The following is a 12566-nucleotide window of genomic DNA, read 5'->3' as shown; positions in this document are numbered from 1 at the left end:
GTGTCTTTTCCCTTTCAGAGAAAGCACTAATAAATGCGCTAATTGAATCGCAAAGGAATAAAATGTAGGTGGATTGATAGAAGGTGCTAACAACTGCTCATTAACTGCTCAAAGCATGTTTTAAACAAATGCTCGACATTTAAAAGTCTCCGAGATCAAGATTTGTGAGCCACTGAAACCACTGCTTTGTGAAAAGTGAGAACTCCACAGTAAGACTTTCTGAGTTGCTCCCTTCTGCCCCTTACATTTCTTTCATGTATTTTTCTGTACTTTTTGATTATTAATGTTGTTATTGAAGTGAGAACTCCACAGTAAGACTTTCTAAGTTGCTTTGATTATTAATGTTGTTATTACTGTATACTGTATTTATTTTGTTAATAATCTTTAGAATTCTTGCTCTGTCAATCCTATATTATCTTCATGTACAGCAGTGGTTCTTAATTATTCTGTCACACCCCCACACACCCCCCGGGACAGAAATGTTTTCACGCCCCCCGTACCCTCCGACCCACACCCCAGCAAATTGAAATACTATTGAGAACCTAATAACATGTATATTTTTTATCTGTACAAACCACTGTATGAGTTGCTGCCACCTAGTGACTGGAGGCTTGTTATCATTCATGCATTACAGCAGTGGTACACTTAGGTCCATATGCATGCCATAATCCATTGGAAGCGCCTGACGCCAGCACCTTACCGCGCCACCCGGGGGGTCCGCCCCACTATTTGAGAAGCACTGCGACAGTGCTTATTCATTTTTTGTTTACGTTCATTTCAAACTACCTCAAACTTTGTGTACTATGTGGACTTGAGTGTTGTCCCTGTCCACTCTTTAGCTTAAAAAAACATGAACCTTAAATAAGAAATATTCCCCATATCCAACGATATTGAACTTTAAAGATGAACACATTTTATGTCTACATCCCATCACATGTTCGTCTGGCATATCTGCATAATTTACGCAATTCAAGCTTTGCTAACTCCTGAAACAGCTGAACTGTTTTAAGCACACCAGGGATGAACGTCGCACCTTCAGATTCCGGTCCTGTCTAACTGAACAACACATAAAATGCATAATGAAGCACCAAACTACAACTCACACAGCACAAATATTCCCAAAAGAGCAGCATCCCTCTCATTAGTTATATTTTCTAAACCACTGGTCGAGCACAATTCAACGTCCCATTTGGAAATTTGAGGACACGTGCATGGACTCATACGGAAACAAACCATCAAAGCCTCTCAACGGTACTTCCATCTATCCTCTATCTTCCTAAAATGAATATGTATGAGAAAAGTAAATGCATTAAAGTTTAATCTTTCACTTTTTACATTATCATGATAAGGGTCTTTTAATGGTCTCTGGTGACTTTACTGCAACCCCATCCCTACTCTGCATCCTTATGGGCCTAGGACCAAAGCAGGGGTGAGGAAGAGATAGAGAGACAAAAAGAGGAGGGGTGGTGAGCAAGAGGTGGGAGAGAAGGAAGGAGAGAGAGAGTCTGTGCAGAACTATCTTATACTTGTACTACGGTGCTATCAGGCGACCTTGTCGCTTTCATTTCATCTGGGAAGATTCTTATATAATTTTCAGCCAGTAATTTGTTTACAAGATGGTGGTAATTAATTGCACCTTGTACAAAAACAACAGATGTGGTCATTACTAGGGAGCACTAGTTTGGATGGGAATTTTAAGCAGTAATTATATAAATAAGTTTAAGTGTACTGTATTTTAGTGTACTGTGTTTTATTTCTTAAATGTCATTTTTATGGGACCAAATTTGTAAGTAAAGCATCTTTAAATTTATGGCACTGATATAAGAGTGAGTTATCCACGCTAGTGTAAAAGGGAAGAAATGGTAAAGTTATGTAAAATAAAATAAATAAAATACTGTGACAACAGCTTCACTATTATATATATAAATACTTTACTGTGATGTTTTTTTATCATACACCAAAGAAAGTACTACATTTACTACACTGTCTCACACCATGTAGACAGACAACCATGTCCTCGTATTGGACTGTATCGTCTCTGGACATTAGTTTTTCCAGTGCAATTCACCAACATTTTTTTTTTTTTTTTGTGAATTATACTTTAAGCGTCTAAAGTGGAAAAGCCAATAAAACGAGGAGAGGATGTTGTGCACAAAAAGACATTTCCTTGATGCTATTAGGTGGAAGGCTTTTACATTTTTTAGTGTTTATGAAAATGCCAGAGACTGCATTGTTTCCAAAGCTCTTTCAAAACACTTATATATATATTCAAATCCTACTTTACCTTTGTCAGAATTCATGAAAAACGATTTCTTAATAACTCAATACCTCAACTATATATCAAAAAATTTGGGTATTCACCAACAACAATACACTACAAAAGAACAACATGTAGCCAAAACAATTACTCATCTTCTACCACCTGATCCTTGGTAGGTCTATGATGGAAGCTAGAACCAATCCCAACTAGCAATGGGTGATGCCTGCCCAAAGCCCAAATACAGTATAGATACAGGAAAAAAATTCACATTTCTACTTATGGTCAAACTACTTTGTAAGCTAGTCACCAAGCCTAATGTTTTGGGGGAAACTGGAGTCCTTCAAAAGGCAACCTGTGCAGGCAAAGAAAGAACACGGAAGCCTCATAAAGCTCAGTATCCGCTGGGACTCAAAGCAGTGTTCTCCTTGCTGTAGGGCAAGAATGCTAATCACCCTTCCACCACAAATCATCCATGTCACAAAAAAAGATGTACTAACTTTATAGGATCACTGCAGCTACTGCATCGGAGAACTAACAATGTGACAAAAAGCTTGTTGAGTTCACGCTATTTTTGCACTGGAGATGAGATGCTCCATAGACCAAAATCCACCAACTCTGTAAAGCAAAATTTTGAGCTTTAGTTTTGAATATATCACATATATATCACAAATATATTACAAATATAAACAAACATACATCTACCTCCTGTCTTTTTGTTCTGTTTTTTTTTTTTTGTCATTAGTAGGAATGTTGATTTACCCCAATTACTCATGATGAATCATTCTTAACAATGCCCACAATTAATCATGATTAATCATTTTAAATGTTAGGAAGCCCTTCTGATCACCATGCACTGTATAAAGTGTCATATATCCTCCGTCTGTCTAAGGTTTTGTTGAATTTACCATCATATCCATCATATCTGAGATCAGCAACCGAACAGCAACGGAGACTCCGTGGGTGTTGTGCATTAACATGAGTGTATATTTGTGAACGTCTAGGTGTGTTTATCTTTTAGCTGGCAAAATAACAGCTCATTTCAGCACATGATATAAATGTGAATAGCCTAGAGCATCTCTCTCTCTCTCTCTCTCTTACACATCTCTCACCAACACAGACCTGAGATAACTGGCTAGGCTGTAAATAAAAAATAAAAAAGAGTAACTTAGGTCACTTTCTCTCCATCCCCTAAGCAACTCATAGCCCTGTCCATCCATTATTTAAGAATGCCATCAAAATAAGTTTAAATAACATTATGCCCACACTGCACAGGCCTCTCTGACGGCATCAAATTCTACTTACACAATCCTCTTCTAGTTTATGAGCCTCTCTGACGGCATCAAATTCTACTTCTAGTTTATGGTATGAAATTGAATTTGTATTTGTGACACAGTAGACGACCACAAGGATAGAAATGTTGGCAGAACGCTTGCCTTTATGCTTCTACAGCAAGATCACTGGTGCGCAAGTTTGATTACCAGCACGTTCCCTAAGTGTTCATGGGTTCCCTCACACAGCCAAAAACATATTTAATAGAGAAGTAGGTTGATCAGAATGTGAATGTTGTGAATGGTCGTGTGGTCCTGCATTGGACTGGCAAACTGTCTAGGGCACACGTGTCATACTCAAGACGCCGGGGCCAAAGTCATTTTGTATCATCTTAAAAGGCGTTTAATTTATATTTAATGTCGCAAAGTGGAGACACCTAGAGAAAGTAGAATGTCACACATCCACTTGCTGCTTCTAAATGCTAGGAGTGTAACTTGGAAAGGGCAGATGACAGTAAGTCTCCGCATTGACTTCCAGACAGTGATCAATGTCAGGCCAAATGAGCTTCACATAAGGAGAGACATCACTTATTGGTTTTCACTGGTTTAAGTGCTCCGCTACCTAGATGTCGGACCTGAAGTGCGTATTTAGAACCGCCTGGTTCATGATCTCTGTTCGGAGGATGTTAAACGACGGGTTTGGCTTACAGCTATAATGAAATAACAAATGTCTCGACTATTACCATGGACAAAACAAGCAAAACTACACATTTTTCAATCAGTTTACACTCATCCACCAATGTATATGAAAAAGATTCCCCAGTAGATGGCGATAGTAAGCTATATCACGTTAAAATCTGCACAGCGGTGAGCTAAGTCAATCACGCAATATGCATGTATCACTGGAAATAAGGCTCTGATTGCAAACATGGGGCCCCTACGCAGAGTGTATGTTGTGCATATAGTGTAGGGCGACCCCGATTTAGACCACCTGAATAAAGAAATGTCTTCCATGGAGCGAAAAAAAAACCGCTTAGCTACTAGCCATTAAGTATTTTTTTTAGAGTTATAGTGAAAAGTTCGACTCACGTGCCACTTGTAGTGATGCATTCCTGTTTACGGCCTCCCCGAGATAGTTTCGAGCAACGCAGACGTAGTTGCCGTCGTCAGGCTTGCTCCGTCGCCCGTGGACTATGCGTAGGAAGAAGAGGGAGCCACTGGGCAGCAGCATGCGGTGGGATCGAGAGTTGTCGCGGTCCGTCTCAACTCGCTCCCCGTCCTTGTACCATTCCACCGTGGGGGTTGGACGACCTTCTGCCTTACAGTTAAGAGTCGCCGGTTCTCCTTTGGACACAATGAGGTCGGAGGGGTGCTCCACAATGTGAGGGGGGAAGTCTTCCTGGCGAACACGGGATCCTGGAGAGAAATATTAAAAGCCGTTTTCAAATGATAGGTATACACCTGAGGACATGCTGTTTGGTTGTCTGCCTCCGTTGATGGATGTCAGATAAATGTTAGTTTGAATTAGAAAGCCAGGAGAAACAGTCAAGTCTCAGTGAAAGTAAAACTACATCGCCATTAACGGTACCGTACAGTTTGTTCTTTTAAATAAAAGAGGTAGTAAATCTACACAGATTTATGATGGCCCTGAGACCAACAGCAATAAAAAAGATAACAGTGAGTAAGGTAGCGGCCAATAGTATTCAATTACATCTGGCGATAGGAAAGCTGATTAGGGTCAGGTTTCAACTGACAGACAATATTAACACACTAAGGCACCTTCACTTTTTCCTCAGAGACAAGAGAGGTAATTCAGGCTTATTAGAGTTTTCAACATCACATTACACCACACACAAAAGTCACCTATGTTTCTGTTTTTTTTGTTTTTCCCTTAATAGAAAGAATTTCCCTAATATACACATCTACTCGATCACAATATAAATAAACCTACTGCACAGTTTTCCTTAAAAGGAATTCAACATACAACCAACGCAATGAAATATTTACTACACTGTTTTTTTTTTTCCCTTAATACAAAGAATTTCCCAACTACACACACAATATAAAACTCGATCACAATATAAATAAACTTACTGCACAGTTTTCCTTAAAAAGAATTCAACATACAAACAACGCAATGAAATATTTACTACACGTAAAGTATCGATAGTAATTATTATTATTAACGCAAAGAGCTCATGGGTCACTTCAACATCTTTCAGGATAACTTCCTACATACAGGCTTTTTGTCTCCCCTCCAGTAAGACAAAAATGCTGCAACATGGGAAAAGAATATTTGTTATTAACACTTGTAATACCCCAACGTTATGATACTTGTGTGGAGCATTTAGGACAGAAAAGGGATAGAATGGGTGTGTGGTTCTTCTTGCCGTCAGAAGAACCTCACGGTCCAGTCAGTTTAACAACCCTGTGAAAGTAGCCGTGTCTCTGAACAACAGAAAGACTGGTGAAATATTAACTCATTTATAGTTAATATTTCAGCTACCAAAGTATTTTGTCCTTATAAACCGGTAGTATTCGCGCTACGTCCTTGCAGGTTTACAAAAGAACTATCCATGGTCCTGAAATCTATATGCACGTCACCACCGGAATAAGTTGCTCCTTCAAAGATTCAAATATGAGACAATACATTAACGTATTTTCAAGTTTCTGCCCTCCTTCTAGTCTTTAAAATATTAAAACAACAACAGCTGAAGTACACAATGACACGATGTAGTTATACCCTAGAAATAGGTACTCCTGTACAGCAGATATCAGTGTCATTTTATTCTTGGTATCGGGAGGACAAACAAAGAAAAACAGCTGACAGCAGCACTCCAAATACAGTCTTCAGTTTCCAAACCCCCAAGGTCTCTGAAAACAGCCCTGAAATCACCTCGACCAAAGTCACGAATCAATTTCACTGTACTACTTCGGACAGCCCTGATAAACTGCTACACAAACAGTCTGCACAGGCTCACTGTAGTGTCCTGGAGCCACCCATACAAACCAATGCACTCCCTTCTTAGGCTGAGCCCTGCTGCTAGACAGTTACTCCACTGACACAGATTTATGTTGTTGTGAAGTTCGGGAGACAAACGATAACGTTCAGTTAGATGCGCAGCAGATCCATTAACTGTATAAGTAACCTTTAGGCTCGTACAGTCAAGGGTGGATCTCCAGACTATGTGAGTAAGCATATTGTCCTGAAGCACCTGCTGTTTTAGTGGTAGGTTCTGCACCATTTGCCTGTAAAACCACATAGGCCACATAGAAAGAAAGAAACAGTATTACAAAAAGAATCTAACCTACGCCATCCCCTTGCAGTTGCATGTTTATCACATATTAACTTTTTGGAGTTAAGTTGATACACAATAGGTCCTCGGGGTCACATTTCCTTTGAGGGAGGCTGAGTGTTGCTCCCCAGACTCATATGGAACCACCAGCAATTTAAAAGCTGTCAAAGGTTTAATTCAAGAAACAAATGTACTCAATTAGAGTAGTCCTTATGAATAAAAGAACAACTCACCCCCCTGTTGTGCCATTAAATGTTTTACGGAGTACCCTCCCTTTGTTTCAGAGTATATTAACCATGTATGACGTTGCACATCTTTACCATCTTAAACCTATATTCGAGAGGAAGAAAATAACAATTTTAGGGTCTGAGGAGCGGGAAAGAAACTTGAGCTTTTGGAGACACTTCGTCTGTAATGGCATGGATGAGACGCGTGAAGTCACAGCGTCAGAAAAGCTCGTTTAATGGAAAGGGTGACTCTATGAGGCACATTTACATACGAAGCATCATGGAATGTACACATATAGTAAACGGACCTACCGTAGGTTGGGGAGCACAGAAGTCCACAGAGAAATAAATAGTGTAGAGGAGCCATTCTAGCATATTGGCCCCGACAGCGGTCGGCGCATAAATTTCGTCCACAAGCGTAAAAAACGAAAATAATATAAGAGTGAATTCTGTTTTCTCCGAATTTACTTTGCGGGGTTCACTGTGTTCAGTCACATAACTACATTAGCAAAAATATAAAAACATCCTGTGAGGCGCATCCTTGTTCACTCCGCTGCTGCTCTCCAAGCGCGCGCCGACAGGCAGTCGTTCGGTTCGTGGACACGTCGGGAATTTCTGCAGTCACCGGCGGCAAACATCACCGACGCCCACAACACACACGCCAAGGTTAAACTAACATTTCTTCCTTATTATCATCTCCGTCCGACCGCATCTCCCTCTTCACACTCGGCCGAGTAGAACCACCGGGAAGGACACGCGTTTATCCTGGTGCGGGACAAGTTGTGTGACGAAAGGCGCGGATGGGAGTCAGTGTGAGGTGAGTTTAGCTCCGATGTGCAGCACGGATCCGCACAGCACAGCACGGAGCCCGGAGCCCCTCCTCCCTCCAACCCATCCACTGCTCTGATTAAAAGAAGCTAAAAAAATTAATATAAAAATCAAAGAAGAAAATGTGAATGGGTCTGGTGAAAGTCTTTGGAGTCTTCGCGGGCTGTAAACCACGTCAATATGTCTTCCTGCTATTTTTTCTCATTTGACTTATCGTCGATATTGAACACGGACAGAGAGAGCGCACAGGTGCTGCACAAGCACTTTCCCTCACGGTGCCTTTTTACTGCTTTGTGAGTTACAGCGATTAGAACCAGTAGTAGAATGAAGTTAAAACAGTAAAACACACGGTACACGACCTGACGATACATTTAGACAACTGCATATACTGTGCATGGAACATAACTCCTGTAACACAGCGTCATGGTAAAACACCGAAAGACTATTGCGCAGACGCTGCAGTTGTTGTGTTTTCATGGACATTTATCTATTGTTTTCTGTATAAAAAAAGGAGACAAAAGTAACAAAGACCTCATTTCTTATTGATATTCATTTGAAACGGTTCATTACGACTGATTTTAACTTTCACAACAAAAGATAAACATCCTCCAATTCTGACCTTCCACTTAGTTGCAGGACAACTATATATATACACATCACCTCTAAAAACAGTATGGCTCCCTCTGACCCACTCCATTCATATAGTAACCGTCTGTAATAATCATTTCTTATAATCATGTTAGTAATGGACAAAATTTGCTGATGGAATTCAAGGTTTATTCTGTAGATTATGTAATAAGTTAGCAATAAAAGTGCTCGTTCATCGACACATTTTTAAAATATTGTACAACGTTCAGCGTATTTAAGTATCTTACTGTAAGCTCCACTAAAGTTGGACCTTTATCCAGAAAAGATATGCCACTCAGACAAAGCAGAACAAAGAACAACTCAACATTAAGACCGTTCAGGCCGTAAGCCGATGCCTTGGTTTTGTAACACTTCACATCACTTGATAATTAAAAAGGGGGGAAAAAAAAAAATCTTCGTTTGTTTTCCAAATGAACTCTGTGCTTTACGTCTGTGGATAATGTCTGTGTTTAGAAGTAATGTTCCATAAAGACACCATTATCAAAGAAAAGAACAGAAAACTGATACAGGTCGTGTCGATAAAGATAAACAAAGGCGTCCAGTTCACTGCTCAGCCCAAATTATAGTATTTTGTTTGCAAAAGCTATCAGAAAGGTGCAGCACCGTAAAAAAAACAAAAATGACTCCATTTCTGCCCACCGCCTGAAGCACTTTTCCCGCTTTTTTTGTCAATACCGCTAAATATTGTCGATGGCATTATTAATGCAGCGCCTCGCTGTGAGAACGAGATGGTGCTGTATTGATCCAGAGGGGTAAATTAGACCATTTTTGGCACAGTGTTCAACGCAGTGGATCGAATAATAATTGTGTACAAGGGGCTAAACTCAGTCTGAATGATGAGGGTGTAGAGTGGACAATCATTTAAACAGAATAGAACTCATTTATTAGATAAGGGTGGTTTTCCTGGATTGTTGAATTGTCGCACTGGCAACGGCTCAGTTGTGGTAACACTATTTTCCTCTCATCGCCTCATCAGTTTTATTGAAGCAATACTTTAATTTAACAAAACCTCGAGACGGCTCACATTTAAGGGTAAATATTAACGATTAAAAATCTGTCAAGGTAATGGTGAGAAAGGAAAAGATTTAAACTGATACAAACACTGATAAAATATGCTTTGTTCTAAAGCATGGGTGTCAAACATATGGCCCGCGGGCCAAAACCGGCGCACTTGTTACATTTAGCCATCGACTTGGCAGGAAGCAAGCAGAACCTAAATGCAGTACTAGCGGGATTCTTCTCAGGCGCAGGTAAGTTTATTCAAAGTGAAAACAAAAAACAAAAACTCACAGGAATGAAGCATCGCCTACAGGCATCATCTTCGCCAACATCATGGACTTTCTCAAAACTCGTGGACATTCTGAACTCGAGGACACGAACAACAAACTAACAGTAACAAACACACAGTGCATGCACAAACGATCTCGAACAATGATCCCACAAGGATAGAGTGAGGGAGAGAGTTACGTATGCACAGGACACCAGGCGACACCAGTGAGACTAATGACAGAGACATATGTGAGTGTGATCACACTGATTACCCCACACAGCAGACAGCAGGAACAGGAAACAGAGAGACCTGACACCACCAGGAGTTTCAATCAGGCCTGCTTGATACATTTTGAAAGTAAAAAAAGAGCACTACCACTTGATGTTCACTTCATTTGCAATTATATTACATTAAATATGAAGGTTTCTGATACACGTCTTTGCATGATAAAAGGGAACAAACATGGGCTTATTGTTGTTAATAAGTATTTATGTTATGATTGTACTAGTACGACCCACCTGACATCTTATTAGGCTGTATGTGGCCTCTGAACCAACAGGAGTTTGACAGCCCTGTAAAGGTTTTGTGTTTGGATCAAATTAGTCTCCAACCAGGACTGGCGGTATCTACTGTGAAAGGTTGCAGATAAAAGCATTTTTAGTCATATAGTTACATCCATCCATCCATCCATTTTTGTCCACTTATCCATTACTGGGCCATGGGGGCAGCAGTCTCCACGACCACCACCCAAATCACACTGCACCGTACCAACCCCTGAACCTTCCTGCGGGGGGTGAGTCCACTGGAAGGTAACCCTAAGGTATCCCTAACCGGGATTCGATCTTGCCCAGGAGGTGAACCCTGGGGTTCCAGACCAACGACAGAGACATTGCCTCTGGGCCAAAGCACCACTTACACAGTTACATTTTTTTTTCTTTTATCGAATTTAATTCATTTACTTATATTAAATACTCATACTGGAATAGAAAGTACCCATCCATTAACCCCATGCTCTTTTCGCCATGACCAGCTGACCCCCATTCAGCCAGTGTAAACGTATGTGTTTTCCTCCAGTTTCATTGCTCACATGAGTAGTTCAAGGAGGTTCAACAATGTCAGCAGTTTGGAGGTATTTTCACACCAGGGAGAAAGACAGGAGCGAGACTTTCAGTAATTACTGGCCGTTACAAGCAATTTAATAAAACATTTGCCACTGGATTTCCTTTGTCTAACAGCACAGTGGGTAGATCGCACCTCGCCGAGTCTCATTTGTCCAGCCATAGTTACCAACATTGCGTGTTTGAATTTGCTTATTGAAACATGAGGACAGTGCTACTCAGTGACTAAGTGACACTTTGTTTACTGAAAAGCATGGAACAGTGTTTTCAACTAAATTGTGTCGATATACTGTCCAATATAACCCAACCTCAATATGTATTAATATGGTACTCTCTGCATCAGCAAGTACACAATATTATACTGTACCTGTGCTCATGTATTTATACAAGATGGGAAAACCCTAATATTGGTATCATTTTAATTCATTTATACTATAAATTTAAACTGTGGATGAGCCGAATCTCATTCATTACGATATAAAGTTACATTTCTACATAAAACTGCACCGCTTTCCTCACCAGTGATTTACTGCTGTATCATTAAAACGGCATGAATCAATAATGACGTGTTTGCAGCAAATTTTTAATCGTTTGACAGCCCTGCTTTATACATAAATCCAAACAAAGTCACTGGGCAAAATAGAAAAACAAAAATCCATCCTAACGTCAATCAACTTCTTAACGATGTACACACAGCGAAAACAAACTTTTTGGTGCGCTGAATGTCCCATAATGTATCTGCCTGAGACTTTATGACAATATTTAATATTTCAATTAATTGAAGACCAAATAATGCCATCAAATAGTCCTACAGATTTCTTATAATTTCAGCCAGATTAAGGTATAATATCAATCACGTTAATTCAAAACATGTTGCTAAAGTTAGCCGCGATACTCTACTACTAATAACTAACTACTCTAATACTGGTATACCTGTGTAATCGTCTTCAGACACCTGTGATGTAGACAAAACGGCAGACACCGAATGTGTTTTATTTCTGGGATAAACTTAAGAAAAAATAAATTACATTAGAGTTAGATGCTTTGAAGTTGGTCTTTGAAGCTGAATATGATAAGAGGAACCACAGAAGGACTCTGACTTGAGGCAGACATGTTTCCAGGCAACGTGGGATTCTGCAGCCCGCTGCACACCAACCAAAATCAAAAGGGCTCCAGACTCTCATCAATCTCTCTCTCGCTTACCCTCTGTCTCCTTCTCTCTCTCTCTCTCTCTCACTCTCTCTCTCTCCATATTTTTTCTGTTGATCACACGTAGGAGGCAAAGTCAAGGTCACAAGTTTTTGTCTGCACCATTACCTACTCATAACAGTGTTTGTACAAGCCAGGAGTGTTGGTGGTAACAGATGGTGTGTGTGACAGTGACGCTTGCGCTGCATCAATGAAAGTAGACTGAGCGGACAGTGTCTCGATGACAAGGGACGAGGACAAACCTCTGTCCGATATATAAGGTCCTTCCATTATAAATGGTAGCAGCATACATGTATATATATATACATATACTGTATATATAAATATATACACATACATATACAGTTCACCTCATACATCTGCCTTATACACAGAGTCCTGGGTTTGAGCCCCAGAGGATCCACATACTTAATGATGCCTCCCCATGGCAGCCTGTGTGGGA

The 12566-nt window shown here is 40.2% G+C and overlaps 1 protein-coding gene across 4 annotated transcripts in view; it reads right to left on the bottom strand.

The window, feature by feature from the left end:
• Positions 1-12566, bottom strand: part of LOC103394755 (roundabout homolog 2-like) — a 133780-nt gene that overhangs the window by 66892 nt on the left and 54322 nt on the right. For 2 of the 4 annotated variants that reach the window (XM_025065560.1, XM_017041923.2), the window contains exons 1-2: positions 7364-7994; positions 4618-4944 (exon numbers count right to left, since the gene is read on the bottom strand). In XM_025065560.1, coding sequence (XP_024921328.1) covers positions 4618-4944; positions 7364-7418 — 382 coding nt within the window. In that variant the 5' untranslated portion in view covers positions 7419-7994. Of the gene's footprint in view, positions 1-4617; positions 4945-7363; positions 7995-12566 lie in introns of those variants that run through there. The other 2 variants (XM_008332190.3, XM_025065561.1) reach the window with 2 other exon arrangements.

Source organism: Cynoglossus semilaevis, chromosome 19 (genome assembly GCF_000523025.1).
Source record: "Cynoglossus semilaevis isolate Cse_v1.0 chromosome 19, Cse_v1.0, whole genome shotgun sequence".
NCBI classification, from domain to species: Eukaryota; Metazoa; Chordata; class Actinopteri; order Pleuronectiformes; family Cynoglossidae; genus Cynoglossus; species Cynoglossus semilaevis.
This window is presented reverse-complemented; position numbering and strand designations above follow the sequence as displayed.